This window comes from Phalangium opilio, unplaced genomic scaffold (assembly GCF_054372755.1).
Source record: "Phalangium opilio isolate 3A_F unplaced genomic scaffold, DU_Popi_V2 ptg000113l_1, whole genome shotgun sequence".
Lineage (NCBI taxonomy): Eukaryota > Metazoa > Arthropoda > Arachnida > Opiliones > Phalangiidae > Phalangium > Phalangium opilio.
In genome coordinates, this window is record NW_028324209.1 from 4329332 (window position 1) to 4348237 (window position 18906).

The 18906-nt window shown below is 38.4% G+C and overlaps 4 protein-coding genes across 8 annotated transcripts; 2 read left to right on the plus strand and 2 right to left on the minus strand.

The window, feature by feature from the left end:
• Window positions 1-64: 64 nt before the first annotated feature.
• On the plus strand, window positions 65-5070 carry LOC149623443 (putative E3 ubiquitin-protein ligase HECTD2). 2 transcript variants are annotated; one of them, XM_089853389.1, is made up of 16 exons: window positions 65-1376; window positions 1701-1788; window positions 1864-2294; window positions 2460-2617; window positions 2669-2824; window positions 2881-3032; window positions 3094-3211; window positions 3282-3378; window positions 3437-3544; window positions 3632-3764; window positions 3825-3913; window positions 3985-4149; window positions 4223-4385; window positions 4441-4547; window positions 4626-4741; window positions 4806-5070. In XM_089853389.1, exons 1-16 carry the CDS (start codon window positions 1170-1172, stop codon window positions 5068-5070), a joined length of 2553 nt encoding a protein of 850 aa, XP_089709515.1. In that variant the 5' UTR covers window positions 65-1169. The 2 variants fall into 2 exon arrangements, with proteins under 2 accessions (XP_089709515.1, XP_089709514.1); XM_089853388.1 differs by having other exon boundaries at window positions 65-1035; window positions 1114-1376; window positions 1701-2294.
• On the minus strand, window positions 4766-8481 carry LOC149623444 (glutamate receptor ionotropic, kainate glr-3-like). Of its 2 annotated transcripts, none has more exons than XM_089853405.1 (9): window positions 8399-8481; window positions 8207-8296; window positions 8049-8149; window positions 7875-7965; window positions 6719-7031; window positions 6374-6441; window positions 6151-6300; window positions 5629-5918; window positions 4766-5564 (listed from the first exon to the last, which is right to left on the minus strand). In XM_089853405.1, the coding sequence occupies exons 2-9, from the start codon at window positions 8264-8266 to the stop codon at window positions 5276-5278; spliced, it is 1362 nt and encodes a 453-aa protein (XP_089709531.1). In that variant the 5' UTR covers window positions 8267-8296; window positions 8399-8481; the 3' UTR covers window positions 4766-5275. The 2 variants fall into 2 exon arrangements, with proteins under 2 accessions (XP_089709531.1, XP_089709532.1); XM_089853406.1 differs by having other exon boundaries at window positions 8207-8338; window positions 8399-8476.
• Window positions 8482-9228: 747 nt separating this feature from the next.
• Window positions 9229-15275, plus strand: LOC149623445 (RRP12-like protein). The gene is made up of 16 exons (XM_089853384.1): window positions 9229-9396; window positions 9543-9835; window positions 9899-10075; window positions 10138-10524; window positions 10926-11024; window positions 11095-11298; window positions 11370-11576; window positions 11641-11905; window positions 11970-12085; window positions 12153-12264; window positions 12333-12493; window positions 12564-12884; window positions 12965-13250; window positions 13783-14194; window positions 14478-15041; window positions 15119-15275. The coding sequence occupies exons 1-16, from the start codon at window positions 9255-9257 to the stop codon at window positions 15213-15215; spliced, it is 3843 nt and encodes a 1280-aa protein (XP_089709510.1). The 5' UTR covers window positions 9229-9254; the 3' UTR covers window positions 15216-15275.
• Window positions 15213-18761, minus strand: LOC149623446 (uncharacterized). 3 transcript variants are annotated; one of them, XM_089853413.1, is made up of 8 exons: window positions 18341-18761; window positions 17455-17592; window positions 17294-17387; window positions 17167-17231; window positions 16983-17106; window positions 16782-16915; window positions 16617-16721; window positions 15213-16078 (listed from the first exon to the last, which is right to left on the minus strand). In XM_089853413.1, the coding sequence occupies exons 1-8, from the start codon at window positions 18510-18512 to the stop codon at window positions 16032-16034; spliced, it is 879 nt and encodes a 292-aa protein (XP_089709539.1). In that variant the 5' UTR covers window positions 18513-18761; the 3' UTR covers window positions 15213-16031. The 3 variants fall into 3 exon arrangements, with proteins under 3 accessions (XP_089709539.1, XP_089709538.1, XP_089709540.1); XM_089853412.1 differs by having other exon boundaries at window positions 16648-16721; window positions 18341-18757; XM_089853414.1 differs by lacking the exon at window positions 18341-18761 and adding an exon at window positions 17727-17969 and having other exon boundaries at window positions 16648-16721.
• Between the last annotated feature and the right edge of the window lie 145 nt (window positions 18762-18906).

Here is an 18906-nt window from a genome sequence, read left to right on the forward strand (position 1 = left end):
GTACCATCGGCACCACCTGTGGTGGCGTAACCCCAACACTCTCCGTCACCACCCAAGTAAACCTTACTTCCCTGAATAGTCAAATCCTGGCCCAGGTAAATACGTTTAAAGAAGATAGCTACCCTGTGCAAAAGCACGACGGGTCTGCGGACACTGTCCCCCTATGACCTTGACCTTGAAATCCCCCAAAAACGTTTAGTGATATTTATAGAATTTTCAAGATACTGTGTCTTGCACATCTTCCCCGATAATCGGGCGTGATTCGGCTAAAACTGTAACTTTACTTCACCCCTGGAGTGGAGGCCTTGAACTGCACCTGAAGTCCAAGCCATAGTTTTCCAAGATAACGCTAAAAGTCCGTTGAAAGTTTACCCGACTATAGAGCCAGTTTTAATCGCGTTAAGTTAATTTTTGAAGTGACACTTTCTGTCAGGCCTTTCCACTCTTATTTACGCGTTCCATATTCAAGGGGAGTAAACATTGCCCAATTCAGGCGAGATATAACGACCCGCATGAGACAGTATTGCAGTTGAAGTAACTTCGACCCTTATAATAGAATTGCGTGCGGAGAAAAAGAAAACGCATTATCGAATTTGTTCTCTTATCCTCAGTCGAGAGAAAATATATAGTGTCCCAACTGTAAGCCTATTTTATTCCCATGAATATCTAAAGCCAGTATTTTCAGTTCCAAAGCGGAAGGCCAATCAATTCTCACGTACTCGTCATTACAAAGATTAATCGCGGAGCAAAGAGGTCCGCTTTAGAAGCGTTCCTGTCTAGATAAGGACGGGACCCATCCAATCAGGTTAATAGCTAATTAGGGCATCCAAGCCTGAAGTAGGGTTCCATAAAAAAGAAAAACTGTAATGGGTAGAATTCCTGAACTGTTTTAAAACTATCTTAATAGTGTCCTAAAATATCCTCAGGTTTTCTACGGAAGGAACGCTAGCCACGTGATCGTGGTTGCTACTGGCAACCAGACTGTTGTGTCCGGCATTGGACGATATTCACGATATCAACCGGACGCGTGAGGCGGTGAGACCAGAGAACGAATCGAAATGTTTGCGAAAATCTTTCGTTCCAGATAATGATTTACGTTTACTGCATGCAAAGAGACGGGATAAGGTTCTTGAGACTCTGGACCGTCTGAGACTGTGGCGTCGTCTAAGATGGACGCTGGTGGCGGTGGAAACGCCGGAGGGTCTCATCAGGAACACGGATTAACATGTCCTTCGTGCAGGATAACAATCGTACCTCCTCGCACCCGTTCCATGTGTCCCTTTTGCGGTAGTTTTTACGATCAAGCCGCTAACGATGACGTGTCATTACGCGGGGGTTCCAGGAACCCGGGTGACCCAGTTCGGTTGCCACAGATTGTAAGTTATTAGTGCCTTGGAACTTTTTTAAAGTTTAGTTTACTACTAGGGAGAATATTTAAGAGACGATGTTGCGCGTGCGTCGTGATCCTATTGTCCCATAATGAGAAGGAAACGATGCCCTAGTTTATATCTATCCTAAGTCTAGCATATTTCGTCTAGCTTAACTAAAACATATTTATTTAGAGCCCATAAGGTATATTGGGGACACTTAAACTTTGGGGTTCGTGGTTAAAATTAGATTCCAAGTGGACCGTGTTTCAATAAATCGGTTACTTCTTAATTGTTGTTGGGATCCTGAAACTATTTTTACTTCACATTTAGCCGGATTCCCAACGTCAAGTTGTCCGCTTAGCTGGTTTCACTCCGGTTTTGAATGATGGTCTAGGCTTGATCCAAACCTACATCACTGGTATAGTTATGGGCTCCAACCGCAGGGGAAGTAACGGCAACAATAATACAACTGGACGCTCTCATCAAAATTCAGGAGAGAACGTTCCGGCCTCTACGACGACGACGACGCACGCACCAACGGACACCACAGCGAGACCACCGACGAGACTCGAGGTCGTCAACCGCAATCAACCAGCCGGGGCCAATGCTAACAACAATGTTCAAGCTAATTACTATCTCTCTCTACCACCGATCAACCCGAACGAGGCCGGACAGGGTTTGACCACTCATACCAGAGATGGAACGTCTCCAGACACAAGACCAGCTTCCAAGGACTTCAGACAGCCGCCCGCCGAAAGCCTGACAGATGGAATGGAACCTATCCTGTACCCTACCAAGGATTTGACTGTGCCTAAATTCAAGGAGGAGTTGGAAACAGCCAAAGCTTCTGGGGACTATTCCCTGTTGCAGGAACTCTACGAAATTACCTTTGGTTCCGTGGTGGATTTAGTATCCACTTTTAAAGTACATTGAGCCATAGAAATAAATAAAATTCAACTAAAACCAAGAGTTAATCAACCAGGAGTATTATTACGAAGCTGCGGAATTTTTCGGTCCCTGTACTCCTTTTTGATGAACTCTTAGTTATGTTGTAAGTACTAAGGCATTCTTCCCGGATGCTTAAAATAGAAAGACCCAAATCAAGAAGGCGCCCGTCTTGATGACCCCGATCTTAAAATGGACCTAATTCATACTGTCTACGATGCCTTGGATGATTTGCCGTCGTACGTCACCAAAGCGCTTCTCAAGGCTTTGGTCAATGCCTTATTATCACCTGTTAATAATAGGTAAGCCTAAATTACGTTTCATATATTCGGTATTAATCTTTGACCTTTCAGACTTAGAGTGAAAGATGAAACTAGAGCGGTTTATATACTGGTACAGAACCCTGTTTTTAATAGTCAGGCTTCGTACAGTATATTCGCTCACCTTTTAAGGAAAACGGTGTCCCTAAGTAGCGGAGATCATCAACTATTAATTCACTGGTTTGCCCGGTAAGTTAAATTCTGGTGTTTTGAGAAGGCGAAACTCTAACGAAACATTCTTGAAGTTTGGAAGGCCAACGTCTCCGAGCTTTAGTCAAGTGCCTATTGCAGTTCATTACCATTAGGGAGTTTCCTCCCGCTAATGGTCAGAAGCTGCCGTCGATAGGAAAGAGCCGGTGGTGGATTCCATGCGCCACCAGACTATTAGCCCTCTTAAGTTAGTCATTGCTATTGGTCAAATAGCAAAGCCTATCTCTATAACGGCTAAATAATTTTAGACGCCGCGAACAACAGAAGTAACGTCATCAGTTACACGGAATTCTACAACAGTGCCTTGGACCACATAAATTTAATGGCCGAATACTACCGATGGCAGAACCCCTCCAAGAATAGCAAGTTAGTATCCATTTAATATAGAGCGATATTAAATTTAGGAGGGCATTTCTCAGGAAATTGTTTTTTGCAGATTTTCCTATTGCCAGTATCCCTTCATTCTTAGCATTGTCGCGAAAAAGAGCATTTTACAGCGAGATTCCGAGCAACAGATGATACTAAATGCAAGGGTAAGATGCTAGACACTTTTGCTTTTTACCGATTCTTAAATTGAAAACGATTTTTCAGAGGAGTTTATTAAACCGAGCCCTTTTTCGTCAAATTCCGGATATTGATGTCTTCTTTCTCAATTTGAACGTGCGCAGATCACATCTAGTGTCCGATTCTTTGAACGAAGTAAGCCATGTTCAAATGCCAGCGCGACCTACCAAGTTTTATGTTCAGTGCATAATTGCATCAAACTTGCTTATTCTTCATTTTTAGATTGCCAGCAAACAATGCGATTTGAAGAAAAAGTTGAAAGTTACTTTTGTCGGAGAACCTGGGTTGGATATGGGAGGTTTAACTAAAGAATGGTTCCTTTTGGTCATCAGACAAATATTTGATTCCAATTACGGTATTATAGTTAATTTCAAGATAATTTCCTATAATTCCGAATTATTTTGTCGAACTTTAGGAATGTTTGTTTACCACAACAAGGCCCGATGTTACTGGTTCAGTACTTCGCAGAATGGAAACCTCCGAGAATATAATTTAATCGGAGTTGTATCCTTTGTTGGTTGATGTTAACTAAGCCTTAACGTTTAAGTTTAACCTTAACTTCTCTTAATCTTCAGTTAATGGGTTTAGCAGTGTATAACTCCATCATTCTGGATTTGCATTTTCCCCGCCTTTGTTACCGCAAACTTCTAAGTCCTCCAGTCGTCCCGCAACATCTGGAAACCGCGTCCTCCGTAGGCCTGTGCAAGTTCACTATGGAAGACTTCGCCGAAGTTATGCCCGTGGGTTTTACCTTGTTTAAATTTTCCTCCGGGTACTCAAGTATATCTTTTGATTGTCTGACCCTAAATCAAGGACGTGGCTGTTGGTCTTCGTGAACTTTTGGCCTATGAGGGAAACGTCGAGGAAGATTTTTGCATGAATTTCCAAGTGTCCGTTGAGGAGTTTGGGGCAGTGAAAACGCATATTCTTCAACCAGGGGGCGAAAATAAGCCCGTTAATAATCAAAATAGACAAGGTAACTATTTTAAGTATGACGCGCGCGAAGTACTTAACATTGTTTCATTCCTTAGAATACGTGGACCTATACATGGATTTAATCCTAAACAAAGCAATTTACCAATCATTCAAGGCGTTTTATCTCGGTTTCCACAGCGTTTGCGCTTCAAACGCTTTAATTGTGAGTAGACCAAAATAGACTTAACGTGTCTATCCTAAACTGTAAGCCTGCAGTTTGGGATTAATCGTTTTACGATAGATGTTACGTCCTGAAGAAGTCGAGATGTTAGTCTGTGGAAACCCAACCTTGGACATGGAAGAATTGCAAAAGGTTACGACGTACGATGGCTTTATTGAAAACGAACCAATCATGAAGTAATTATAAAAATGACGCAAGTAGTAATTAAGCACATATTTTATTCGCTAATATCTTCAACAGAGAATTTTGGGAGATCGTCAAATCTTTTAGCAACGATTTACAGAAGCAATTCTTGCGTTTCACAACTGGAAGCGATCGCGTACCGGTGGGTGGGATGGGTGAAATGACCTTTAAAATATCGGCGTTGAATCACACCACGGAGATGTTACCCGTGTCCCATACCTGCTTTAATCAGCTTGTTTTACCACGTTATAAAAATAGGGACATCATGCGAGAAAAATTGGTCATCGCTATTTCTAATGCGGAAGGATTTGGTTTAGAATGAAATCAGGTGAACAAGTTCAACCTCTACTCTCTTAACTCTCGTGTGATAGGAATATTGTTCTATGTAGGAAAAAATTGTAAAAAATAATAATAACAAATAATTTTCACAAAATCCTAATTGTTTTTTGTCTTTACTAACATATACAATCATTTGCTTAAATAATCCTACAAATAACATAATTATTGCCAATCTTACCATACTGGTATTATTTTTTAACTTGATACTTCATGTAAGATAACAAACTGGTATTAACCTGTTTCGCCTTAAGAACCCTTTTCTCCGAATTTAATTTGTTCTTACGGCCTTGAGTTAATTCTTGGATGAAAACCAAGATGCTCAGCCCATAAAGAATGCACATCATGAGCATAATGTGTGAAAATTCCACAATGGTGATGGATTTCTCGCTCTGATCACCACCTTCGTCGCAACGCCATGGACCGTATATGTCTTCAAGCCATTTTGACACAAGTCCACTGCTGTCCATTGCCCTGATTCTAAAAAATTATACATGAAATTAGACTTAGCTGGCGTGTTCGCGATGGTAGGTGATTTTTCTACCCATAACTCCAAGCCTTGACGACATTGACGGGCACGCCCTTTCTCATGGCTACCGCGAGACCGTGAGGGAAAATGCGTTCCTTCGCTATGTACAAATCCCCAGCTCCTGGTAGCTGATGACACACTCTGGACAAAGCGAATTTCAAGGTCGATTCCTCAGAAATGGTGACTGCTTTACCCGCTTTGACCTTGGCAAAACTAACTGGTGAAACCAGTTGTTTCATCAGGACAACTCCGTCATTTAACTCCGACCGACGCCAAACCTCTTTGAAGTCTGGTGTATAACCATACTGTAAATTTTACCAGTTAGTCTTTTAGGGTAGTTTTAAAACAATAGGGTGTTTCCGCGAGAGTAAAAAGGGAGAAGAAATAGGGGGCGAAAACCGGTTTTCAGGGGATGTCAACATGGCGTCCTAACGTGGCCAGAGCGGGCAGCCGGCAAGGGGAGAGGAAAGGGGGTAGGTAACTTGACGTCACGCGCAAAAACCCTATTAACAGATTTGTGGATGATTTAAAACTAACTTTGAATAGATCAGCGAAGGCTGTCCCCCTTGGTAATATAGCGGCAAGTTTAGTCTTGGTAACTAAATCGTTAATGTTGTTTAAACGATCTTTCTCTTGCTCGATGGTCATAGATGCTTTCATTTGACCCGTGAAAGAGTTCATCAGTACCTATTTTAAATTTTGGTAATATATTTTAACCAATCAACAATCCATAAGTATTTAAGTATCCCTTTAAACTTACCACGACGGCTAGCCACCAAACGCCGAGTAAAATTTGGGATGAACTTCGTCTAGGCTCATAAATAGCAGCTGTTTTAAAATATTGGATTGATTATGAACTTGTATTGATAGAAAAATATTCAAGCGACGCAGGGAATTTTTCTCTCCTTGTTTCCAATGCCACTGTGTAAAGATGATACTTCGAAAAACTGGTGTATAGGTATACTATAGATATTATAGATATATCACAATACTTTGGCCTTTAGGCGTCAGTTAAGAGATATGATATAAGATCCTTCCGCATCTCTAAGTATCATCGCGGTTCTATAAAGATTCCCTGTGTCACTTCTAAGTAAACCAAACGCACATTCGCAAAACAGAGATCCCAAAATGGTCCACCAATTCTTTCCCCGAGTTCTGGCTAAGTCAGTGGAGTTATCAGGGTCCACTTTGTCCAAGTAGTTTAAGAAGTGTATGACTCCCAAAACGGAGGTGACGAGACCAAGCCATACTTGCCACTCGAAGGCTTGAAAGAAACTAAAAATGTTTTGGGGTTTGGACTGTCCATCCTGCCCACCGGCCACCATAATAACTCCACTGGTAAAGTAACAAGCCGTAAATCGAAGGACTTCGAAACGATCTAGAGTTTGAGCGAATGGTCCCAGTATCATGTCGGCTTCCTGTTGAGGGAGTTGTGCCGGTTAAGGTTACTATACTTGTCGGGAATGGATTACACTAAAATCCAAGTTTAAAAAAGTCATTTAAGGTTGGATTTTGGTATAATTCAATTTTAGGGCTGTGCGAATACTCGAATTTTCGAATAGTATTCGTTTAATTCGAATCGATTATTCGATTCGACGAATCGAATTTGAAATTTGGAGAAAAACGAGTATTCGAATTAAGAAACGATTATTCGAAAAGAAATTCGAATAACCGATTTACATACGAATACAGCTCCCTAAACCGAATAATCGCTTCCAAGGGGCTAAATTCGAATAGAAAACGAGTATTCGATTGGAAATGGGAGGGACTGTGATCACATGACACATATGAAGCTGTTTCGTTTGTGGAATTTCATTGCGATTGTGCAATTCGCGATGTTTTGTTTTTCTCTCACCAATTACTCAGTCTTAGGAAAAATTCCATTCTATGTGGAACTACAATATTTTAAGACTGCTACGTGTATTTAGGAAACGATTAATTGTTTTGAAAAGAATATCCGTCTGATAAAACCGAGTATTAAAATTTTCGAGTACTATTTTAAAAAACTAGTACTGCTAGGTGTATTTAGAAAACGATTAATCGCTTTGAAACGAATATTCGTCTGGTAAAACCGATTAATCGAAAAAAAACGAGTACTCGAACCAGAATTTTTGATAAACGAGTAATATTCGTTTGAACGAGTACTCGATTCGGATTTCGAATAGGAGATTTACTATTCGATTCGTATTCGATTCGGTTTGAAAAACCACTATTCGCACAGCCCTATTCAATTTGATTGGTTTAGGATATAAGAGAGTTACATCTCTTAGGATCATTCCGACCATTCCTGTCCAATTACCATCCACTTTCTTTTGACCCCATTCGTTGTCCGGCGGTAATAATAAAGAGTATCTTTCGTACCGGTCAAAGAGAGAGGATAACAAAATGCGTTTAAATTTTTCAATATAGATTCATTATTTATGTTCTATTTATACTTAAATTGAAATTTGGCGGCCAGAATATCTAAGAGTAGCGTTAGAACGCCTCCTAATTTAATTCCACCTTCCGATAAAGTAACGTTCAACCACGGAAGCATCTAACGTCGTTATATTAAAATTAAATTTAAAACCTATTTCGAACAAGAACACCATACCGATTGAACGCAAATTCTCATATGAAACGAGGATACATTTGTGGTATTCAGTGTATACATGGTGCCCAAAAAGCGACTTGATTACGAGCACTTTAAAGAATTGACATTTTATAGTTAGAAGCAACTGTAAAGCTATGTTTTAATATCTTAGTTTCCTTATACAAATAAAACAATATCTAAAAAATTACTTACCTTTGTTTAAAGAAGGTAAGAAGAAACGACAAAGTTTGTAGACTTTTCCCAAAGTAATGAGGGTGCTGGCTCTCAAATATTCCTTTATAAGAAATATTATTGAAAGGTCATAAATAATTGAAAATCTATGTAACTTTTTCGAACTTGGTCGTGGATATGTTCTCATAAATTTAACGAAAAATCGATAGTTTATTTTCCTCATTATAAATTATGTATAATTTCTTTATGCTTAGATAGTATAGACGAAACTTATCAAGAACCGTCCTTAAAATATTTGTTTTAGGAATAAGGTATAGAAGCTCTGAATAATTAATTTCTACGAGATTTGAAGGGTTCACTTTTCAGAACTTCTTTTAAGGACAGTGTTTTCTTTTACAATACATGTTTGCTTTTAGAAAAAATTAACATATTAGTATTAGGAAAACCGCAAGTACTGACGATGTGTTGTTGAGTTTCTTAAAAATAACATTGGGTCTGGATGTTATTTTTTACATCAAATACGAGCTGGGAAAGATTTTCAAGACGCTGTGTTCAATTATAAATTATCTTGACAGCATTGGCAGGCTTTGAGGTCGATTTTTTTAATAGGAATTATTGATTTCAAGGGGTCTGTCAGGTTATTATTTATTTATTATAAACGCCTAGCTCTTTCTCAGGTATATTTTGAATAACAATATTTGATAAATATAGCGTCGCCAGGACAACCAGGAGATTTTATTTACACTTGGAAAATAAATAGGGAAACGTCAAAACACGTGTTGTAAACCGATTCAGATTTCGCGCCCTTAGAAAGGCGACTATCGCGCAAACGCGCTAAGGGTCACGTGACTGATAGTAATCATCTCAGAAAATCAAAATGGCCGGGAAGTTGCGTATGGCTCGGAAAGCTACTAAATTAAAAGGGAAAAAAGGATGGAAAAAAGGATACAGTAGCAGTTCGAATCCCGAAACTAAAAAGCATAGAGAACAAGCTAAACGAGGATTTTTCCATAAACAAGGTAATTTAAAATTAAACACAGAAACGAGGTTCTGAATAATAGGGCCGAGGCTTAAAACGCACGTGGAAACTAAGCCTTTGTCATTTTTATGCATGACCATGTGAGTTTAATTTTAACAATTAATATATTTATCACCGTTGTTTTAGGAGAAGGCAATTTAACTGAAGCCTTATTAGCGCAACATGATGCCCATCAAGGTATCGATGATGGGGAATTGGATGAAGAGAATGGTGATTCTCAGAGCATTGGAGGAAAAACATTCAAAACCTTCGCTAGTGATTGGTCCAATTGCACTAATCCCTCTTTTAATCGTCTAATGAAGAATTGGCAAGCCAATTCAGCTCAGCACAAAGAAATGTTGGCTGTAGTTGCTGCTGTCACTGAAGTTATCAAAGAGAAACAGGGCAAAGAAAGTGAAACAGAATACTTTGCAGCTTTGGTAACATTATTAAAAACCTTTTTAGTCTCATGGTAGGTTGTTGTTTAACACTAAACTATATAGATGACAACACTGGAATCAGTAGAAAGCGAAGAATCAAGAGTAGCTGTTATAACTCTATTAGGGATGGTTATGAAAAGACTCCCACCATCTGTTTTAAAACTGAAGTTTTCCGCAGTTTCCAAAGTTTTTGTTGGCCTATTAACATCGGGAACCGAACATCCTAGTGCACTTAGAAATGTAAATTCTTTAAATCTTAACCAATAATATGACTAGTAAGAATTCTAACAAAGAAATTACAGCTAATAGGTTGCCAGTCTGTATTATTACGAGCCCAAGAACCAGCTGTTTGGGGACATAGTTCAACTTTACAAATATACGGAGTTCTTCTTTCCTTTGTTATAAATCCAAAGCCTAAAGTTCGCAAAGCCGCCCAACACGCTGTTGTTTCAATCTTAACTAACAGCGTTATTATGACGCAACCAAAACCACCCCCTTACCATCCAGCCGCTTCAATGACAGCCAAATTTTGTTGCCAAAAATTAGAAGAGTGTGGAGGATCTGGGGCAGCTACCACAATAACGTTACACATTTTAGGCCTATTGAAGAATGTTTTAAACTGTTTCAGTAAATCTGACTTGAAAACGACTTGCGAAACTGTCATTAGAGTTATGACATTAGGAAATCCGGTTGGTTTATATCAAGAAGTGATATCTAGTTTTTTAGGGAGAAGGTATAAGATGCCTAAGTATTCGCGCGCCATAGTCCCAGTCCCCCTTTCAAAATACAAGGGGGGGATGTAAAAGGAGGCCACCGGGCTATTTCGCCTCTCCCTAGTCAGAAAATACGTAATTTTCGTCATTCGCGTCGCGCTGACGTGAGTTTTCAAGAACCAATGAGATGCTGGTTGTAATTCAGAGGCGGGGATTATCTCCGGACCTACGTTTGGACTGGTGATAAAGCTGGAAATGTGGAGAATTTATACCTTCTCCCTAATAAACTAGATATCACTTCTTGTTTATATTTTTGAATATATAGGATTTTAACTTTTTAAGTTAACCAAAAATACTTAAAAAACAACTTGTTTTAGATTGTTACTTGTTGTTCTCTGCAAGTTTTTGTCGGACTTTTTTCATCAAGACCAAATGAAACTATCTTGACTACTGAATTATCAGCCCAACTAATCAATGTAATTAGTTTTAATATAGTTAATTAGAAAATGTCAGTTCAGTTTTAAAAACTAATTTTAATTACTTAAGGCTTTGTACGATTACCAACCTAATGCGAATGATGTTCAACCTCAAAAAAGTTGGCTGTTGGTTATGAAATCGGCTTTAATTTATTTGTACAACTTGGATAGTAATCTCTGTATTAGCCACGTTGTTAAATTTATCGGGATTGCCGTTAAATGTTGGCTGAGTGATAAAGTTGAAATTATGTCGGAAGCGACTCGTTCGATTGAAGTATGGCAGTTTAAGATTTATTTTGCCTCGGGGGAATTTTAATTATAACTTTGATTTCTTAATATCATCAGAGTGTTCTGGAATCTACCTTTAAACCTTTTATATCGGATTGTCCGAAAGATAATTCCAAAATAACCGCCGCGAATTTACAAAAAATTGTCCAAACGATAGAAGGATGTTTGAAATACCAATATCATTCTTCGTGGGGTCACATTTTGAAAGTTATCTCAACTTTGATTAATGTAGCGGGAAAAAATAATGCTTCATTGTTTATTAATGTAAGTTGGTTAGTTAGTTTTAAGTTCCTTAATTAATTATGGTTTTGATAAATTTTTATCGCAGTTGCTGAGAACTTTGGCAGACATGAGGGAAACGCACCAATTTGCTTATGTATCGCAAGTTGATCACGCTTTTGGTTTCGCGGTTAAAATATTTGGCCCTAAAGTAGTTTTGCAAGCCGTTCCTTTCAAAATAAATGAAATAGAGGACAGACTCGATTTCCCTAAAAGCTGGTTGATTCCGGTAATTAGGGATAATGTGAAAGAAACTGAGCTACAGTTTTTTATTAAGTATTTTGTACCACTTGCTGAAAGATTGAAAAAGAAAGGTATAGTATTTAATTTAATTTATTTAATTTTAAAAAGGTGCTTTTAGTAACAAACTCTTTACAGTGACGGAATTAAATGAGGCGGATAGAAAAATTGAAGCCAAAACATGCGAAATTCTTTATTCGCAAATTTGGTCCATGCTTCCTGGATTCTGTACAATGCCAACTGATTTAACTGAAGTAATATTGTATATTTATTAATCAAGGTTAATGTTATTAATTAATAATGATTGTTTTTCCCTATTAGTCGTTTAAAACAATTGCGCAAACTTTAGGAATGTCATTGACAAAAAACCCTGATTTACGTTTACACATTCTATCCGCACTACGTATCTTAATTAAGAAAAATTTAAATAATGGTATATTATTTTAAAATTTCAATTTCTTAATTTGAACCTTTTATCTTCAGTCATGGTTTTATTTGCAGAATCAAACCGAAATGAACTGGCGCGATTTGCCAAGAACTACTTGCCAATTTTGTTTAATCTCTATACAACGGAAGCTACTGAAGGTTTAGGTTTAGATAAAAGCGTTCACTTGGCAGTTTATGACACGATCAAAGTTTATTTGAAGATAACGGATCCTGAAGTATATTTAAACATTTAACCTATTTAGTAATTAATTATACTAATTAATTAAAATTCAACTCGTTTTCCAGAGAATACAGACATTATTTCAAATTGCCTTTGATCAACTGCAAGCTCCGAATATTCAAACATTCAATCGTCACGCGTTGTTGGATTTAACGCGAGCTTTACTTCCTTACCTCGATGTCAAATCCATTTCGTCTCTTTTTAAACACGTGACACCCTTATTGGAACACGAAGATAAAACTATTCAGAAAAAATCTTATCGCGTCATGGAAGAGCTTTGTCAAGCTGAAAGTGAAAACTGCAAATCATTTGTTAAACAGAAGATAACTACGTTGCAGAAATTGTTTTTAGGCGCAATTTCTAAAGCTGCGCCATCCTCGAAAGCGGTAATTTAATTTTCTTTGAGACTTTACAATTAAATTTAATTAATTTTTTTAGATTTTAAAGCCAATTATAACATTTCCAGCCTCGTTTGCGATGTTTGACTTACATTGTATCCCAATTAACGGAAGGGGACAATGAATTTGTTGCTGAAGTTGTGCCCGAAGCTGTACTTTGTACAAAAGAGAATGCTGTTAAAGCCAGACAAGCCGCTTTTCAATTGCTCGTTGCAATGGGGAAAGTCAAACAAAGATGGTCGACAGATTCATTTACTGAATATATTCAAATGATTCTTGCTGGTTTAGCTGGAACCCCGCATATTATTAGCGCGACTGTATTAGCCTTGGGAAAAATATTTTACGAATTCAAAGGTGAATTGATCAGGGGTGTGCGAGTACTCGTTAAGTTCGAGTACTCGACTCGATACTCGATAACAACACATTGAGATACTCGAGACAGATTCGAGTAGCTTTTTAACATTTTAAATACTCGACAAAAACTCGAGTCCGAGGCTTACAACTATAGCAGACGATTAGCTCATGATCATTTATTTTGAAAATCACCTGTTCAATGTTTAATTGATCACTAACAATCTTTTTGAACTAGTTAGATGTTAGATAATTGAACATCTTCGTTATTTTCACGAAATTTACTTACAAAATTGCTACTCAACAAGTCAATATTTGAGACTCGATAATTACTCGAAAGAACCAAAATTTGACCTATCTAAATACTCGATACTCGAAAGTATTTTTGATACTCGGCTCGATACTCGATAAGAAATTAGTTTCGATACTCGGACTCGGCTCGAAACCGAAAAAATGGGACTCACACACCACTGGAATTGATTAGAATTAAGTTTTTTTCTTGAGGTTTAAAGCCTAACTTAATACGTTTTTTTAGATTCATTGTCAAGAGAGTTAATTGACGCTTTAGTTGAAAACACGTGCTTGTTAATGACTTCCAAAAGTCGAGAAATTATACTGTCCGTTCTTTCCTTCTTCAAAACACTATTGGGAAGCGTTTCGCCCGATAATCTACTTCAGTACATCCCCAGCATTGTTAAAAGTTTAACCGAAATCTCCAACGATAACCATAGACATTTTAGATTCAAATCAAAGGAATTATTTACTAAGCTGGTTAGGTTATATGGATTTGAAAGTATTTCTAAGATGGTTCCGCGCAGTCACGAGAAAATGTTGACGCACATTCGGAAGACGGAAGCCAGAAAGAAAAGAGATAAGGAAACTTCAAAAGCTACGGAAGATGACGATGATAGTGATGATGAATTTAGTCTCAAAAAGACATCGGATAAGTAAGTAATCAATTAAAGGGCTCCTTCGGACCCTTAGACTCATGGCCCCGCGGATTTCCGAGTCCCCCTACCTAACCAGAGGGAGGGAGTGAAAGAAGGGGGATATTAACAAGGAGGGAACTACTTAGGGGTCGGAAATCGGTGGGGCAAAGTGTTGAGGAAGATCGTCTATGAAGAGGGGATGGAAATACGCGGGGCCATGTGTCTAAGGGTCCGAAGGAGCCCTTAATCTTATTTTAATATAGTAAAATTTTAATATCTTTAATTTTTTTTTTTTTTTTAGTATCGAAGACATTTTGGAAGATTCCGACGCGCCAATGAGTGACGACGAAACGGAAGTGAAGAGACCTAAGAAAACGGCTAAACGAAGAAGGAATGAAGCCTGGATTGAAGAAGGAGGAGATGAAATTGTAGATTTCCTGGACCCTGCTGTTAATCGTAAAGTAACAGCGACAAAACCAGTTGATAATACTCGTAAAAAGAACAACTCGAAAAACGAGTTTAAAACTGCGCCAGATGGAAGGCTTATTATTACGGAAGAGGACGATGATGATGATGAGAAACCCGCGAAACGTAATGCACCAGATTTGGGTGATATTACCGAGGCGGTTGAAACTATGAGCCTAAAAGGAATGAAGAGGAAAAGGGATGAAGATAGTGATGAGGAGGAAGAAACTAGAGCCTCCTTTAAAGGAAGTGGAAAAGGAATTAGAAGGGATATTAATAAGCCCAAAGTTCATGATGGAGCCAAGTACAAGTCCAAGAAAGCCGCGGGAGATATTAAGAAGAAAGGGCAATTGGATCCTTACGCTTATATTCCACTTGATAGACAAGCTTTAAATAGAAGGTAAGAAGAACAGTTGGTGAAACTAGGATGATGACTCGCGTTGACTTATGACCTTTGCTGCATTAATGTATTTTCAGAAAACGAGCAAAATATGATAAACACTTTGCCACTGTTGTCAAAAGCGCCAGGAAAGGTGCCCAAAAGGGATCCAAAATGAAGAGGAAGAATAAATAATGTGTAAATATGATTTGAAATTTATTATCAGAGAAATAAATAGCTAAGATAATACTGGAAGTGGATACATACTAGTCTTGACTAGCGATTTTAAATTGGAACTATTGAAAATATAATAATTACATTCAGATATGTTATTACTTAGAGCAAATAGTTTTAAGAAGGGATCATAATTTACATCATTTAGGCCAAAAAAATCTTTGATGTACAACAGGCTTGTAGTGCTTATCACCGGTTGTACAATCAAAATATTAGTGGGTTGAATGATGACGTTGGAGAGGCACTTTGCGCGATACTTTTTTTTTTAATTAGTTTTGACGAGTTTCCCTTATTAAAGTTATTATTTGGTACATCTTTATTGAGATTTTTTACTTCTTTACTAATGCTAGAAAAGGGGGAGGAGTACACGGAAAAATGGCGGCGGGCGGTCGACGTCAGACAAATCCGGAAGACCGCCGCCCGCCATTTTTCCGAGTATTCCTCCCCCCTTTCCTAGTCTCCCACCGGACCCGAGTCGTTCCACAGTTAGCGTGCTGATTTCCCTCATCCTCCCCCTATCATCCTTGGTACCAGTAACTTTAAAATTGAACAATCACGAACGTTAAATAGGAACTTATTTAAACTTAAACGTTACATTAAATAACACTATTATTTTGCTGAATTATTGTGTAAGAATCTTCAATTGAATTGAGAGTGAAATGGGGCTTTTCACTTGAGACTTTGAGAGGAAGTATTTATTTTCTTGGAGTGTTAGGAGTAATGGCAGAAATTGCCGACTGCTGGGAAGTTTGTGGATCTGTACCGCTAGCCCCATTGCTAGCCAGAGATAACTTTATTGCATCGTCGTAACTTGGAGGGTCTTCCTATTATAAGGAAAAAAAATACATATAGATAAATTAAATTTACGCTGCTAGTTTGTATTCGAAGTTAGTGAGCGAAAGAAAGGCTTGAAAGTATAATAATAATAATAATAATAATCTAAGCTTTTGCCTACGAAGGGATTTCCACACTAAGCCCGTGGCTTGTTTGCAGGTGGGTCCCTTTACAATGCATAGAGGGGGTGGTGGCTAGCCCCTATGCCACAGCTAACCGACAGCGCCCTATACTAACTATTACCGTTAACCTCTGCAAGTTTTGATGGAAAGGAGAAACCGGGTTAGACCGCGGAGGAAAACTCCTTTAACAAGCGGGGAGAGAACTTGCAAACTCTACGCAGAAGGATTTGTTCCCAGATTTTCACCCGGTGCCACAGTCCGGGATCGAACCCGGGATCCTCTTGCTGCGAGGCGAAAGCGCTAACCGCTACGCCACCCCACCTAGCTAGAATATAGCGGGATTAATTATTTTTGTTTTGCCAATTTTTCACTCTCTCGCTTGTCCCTTTAAGATAAGCTTCAGGACTTTGAGTAATAATTTTTTTAGCAAGTTGTACTTCAGACACTATTGACGTGGGTTGATTGAAAGTCACTCTGATTGGATATGAAGGGGGCGAGGATGGTCCAGTACCTATAAAAACCTAGAATTAGGAATTATAACCGGGACTTTGGGGTGTATTTACGGAAATACCTGATAGAACAGGGTTTGGAGGATGTAAAATGCTAAATGTAACAATTGGGATTGGTGTCGGTCGACTAAATAACTGATTGCATCTGCCATTAACTTGGAGATTTATTTCTTGTCCCCTAAACTCGCTTTGCATTCTGTTAATGAAATATTTACAAATTATTTGAATAACGACAGTGCACTTTATTTTATAATATTATATACCGATATTTCTTCCAATATCGGAAACCTAATAAACAGACAATCTCAATGAAAATGCAGCTAATGAAACAGATTATTATTGGGGCTGCGGTTAGTTCATCAACATCAGTGTCGTCATAGAATCTGGCTATAGTATAAAAATAATTTCTTTAATAACATTAATTTAGGCGTAATAATTGAAACCCACTTCGAACACATTTTACTATCGTTCCATTGAATATTTCGGGTCTAAATCTTTTCCTACACGCACACCTGCATCGGAATATCAATGAGTTGATTCTAGATTTTTATATTACGTCATTGTTTAGTAATACCTAGCATAACCCTCTTCCGTGGTTACGCAATGACTATGTCGTTCTTTGGATTGACACTGCGAGTCTAACTCGCATGGGTCGCCTATTTTGGAAGCTGTTAGATGCATTTATGTTAGGCATAAAAAAAAGCGATTTGTAAGCCTATTTTTCGTTTTGCGTACACTTAATGCACATGTAACTATTTTTCTTCACATAACCATCCATACATTCGCAACGATGGTAGTTGTATAATTTACTGCAGTAAGCGCGTTCAATCATGTTGCACGACTTGTCATCTTCACAATCAGACCCTAACATGCCTGGAAATTAAGCAATTTAGTGTAGTTTCATGCTTGGGAGTGCATCTGTCAAAAGTTCAAAAAGCTGCATGCTTTGCCCGGAGTGGAGTGTCAGACAAAACAACAACAACCTCTGATAAGCCTATAACCCCTACCTTCTGTTATTTGAAAGCTATACGCTACAGAAGATAAGCAAATGTATAAAACAAATCTTTTGAGATAATTTTTTCTCATTATTATATTCTATTTTAGTGTTTTTTTAAAATAATTATTTACATAAAAATTAGATTTTTTTTATAACCCTTTACATAATGGGAGCTGATGGTTTTCTTGTCAGCGCATAGCCCACTCCATCACGCTTTTACCTGCGGGCGCTATGCAGTCAAAAGCGTGATAGAGTCGGCTGTGGCCAGCATCGGCATGATTAGACACACCCAATCATAGCTCTCTCGATTTTGTGCTGCCGCAATCAATCTTCATTATCTATCTAGTACTGACTGCGTTTATTTATTTATTTATTTGGACACTGTTCGTGAAGCCAGCAGAGTGGCTTGTGTACGAACATCGGATACAGAATGAGTTGTAAAATAATTAAAACAATGCTAAGAAACACAATGCGGTATATTAAATGAGACTAGGTTTCATTGCCTCCTATATGTATCTTTGTGTCTTTTGAAAATTAAAAATATCACAATGCACGAACTTTAATGGATATACATAGTAGGAAATTCTGCGCTAACGCGTAAGATATATATATAGTCATACTAACCTTGATATAGTAGCTTACGTCCATAACTGGGAAGCGCGAGATCGAGTGGGCTATAACGAAAACCAAGAGAAACCGGATTGGCATGGAGGATGGATACGTAGTAAAGGAGTGGACAACTTATATAGGAATGTGCCATTTTGTACGCTTCTCCTTGACCTTCCTCCATGGCCATCGAGCTGCGCCACTTCGAACGGTCGAACCTACACCACCGTTGCGTCACCCGCGTGCTAGATTGCCAGTACTAGTGAAGTGGTAACCGTATTCCACCGGTAATAGTAAGGTGATTTAACTGAATCCGAACATTTTAAAAGTAATGTGCTCTAAGTGATTAACTAATTTAATCACAATTAACTCAAGTAAAATATATCCCGGGAAAACGCTTGCATTAGGGTATCTTTGTTGTGCCGCGTTTTGTGCTTTCTTTGTTTGTTGGTGATGTTCCAAGGCTTAGTTTTAGGCGCGAGGATGCCAGTGCAAACAGCGGCCATGATGGATTATAGAAATAGAATGTGCGCCCAACAGGTCGACGACGGGTCAACCTTCAAAGTCGTCATAATAAAACGGTA

What these genes read in the sequence shown, in the direction of transcription:
- LOC149623443 (XM_089853388.1), top strand. Translation starts at nt 1,170, where the DNA reads ATGGACGCTGGTGGCGGTGGAAACGCCGGAGGGTCTCATCAGGAACAC. An exon ending in ATTTAGTATCCACTTTTAAA is followed by an intron (nt 2,295 to 2,459) that starts GTACATTGAGCC and finishes TGCTTAAAATAG; the next exon opens with AAAGACCCAAATCAAGAAGG. An exon ending in AACCCCTCCAAGAATAGCAA is followed by an intron (nt 3,212 to 3,281) that starts GTTAGTATCCAT and finishes TGTTTTTTGCAG; the next exon opens with ATTTTCCTATTGCCAGTATC.
- LOC149623444 (XM_089853405.1), bottom strand. Translation starts at nt 8,266, where the DNA reads ATGTATACACTGAATACCACAAATGTATCCTCGTTTCATATGAGAATT. An exon ending in TGAGAATTTGCGTTCAATCG is followed by an intron (nt 8,150 to 8,206) that starts GTATGGTGTTCT and finishes TAACGACGTTAG; the next exon opens with ATGCTTCCGTGGTTGAACGT. An exon ending in TCGGAATGATCCTAAGAGAT is followed by an intron (nt 7,032 to 7,874) that starts GTAACTCTCTTA and finishes CTCCCTCAACAG; the next exon opens with GAAGCCGACATGATACTGGG.
- LOC149623445 (XM_089853384.1), top strand. Translation starts at nt 9,255, where the DNA reads ATGGCCGGGAAGTTGCGTATGGCTCGGAAAGCTACTAAATTAAAAGGG. An exon ending in TGAAAGATTGAAAAAGAAAG is followed by an intron (nt 11,906 to 11,969) that starts GTATAGTATTTA and finishes AACTCTTTACAG; the next exon opens with TGACGGAATTAAATGAGGCG. An exon ending in TAAGAAAAATTTAAATAATG is followed by an intron (nt 12,265 to 12,332) that starts GTATATTATTTT and finishes TTTTATTTGCAG; the next exon opens with AATCAAACCGAAATGAACTG.
- LOC149623446 (XM_089853412.1), bottom strand. Translation starts at nt 18,512, where the DNA reads ATGGCCATGGAGGAAGGTCAAGGAGAAGCGTACAAAATGGCACATTCC. An exon ending in ACGGAAGAGGGTTATGCTAG is followed by an intron (nt 17,232 to 17,293) that starts GTATTACTAAAC and finishes ATTCCGATGCAG; the next exon opens with GTGTGCGTGTAGGAAAAGAT. An exon ending in CGATATTGGAAGAAATATCG is followed by an intron (nt 16,916 to 16,982) that starts GTATATAATATT and finishes TTTCATTAACAG; the next exon opens with AATGCAAAGCGAGTTTAGGG.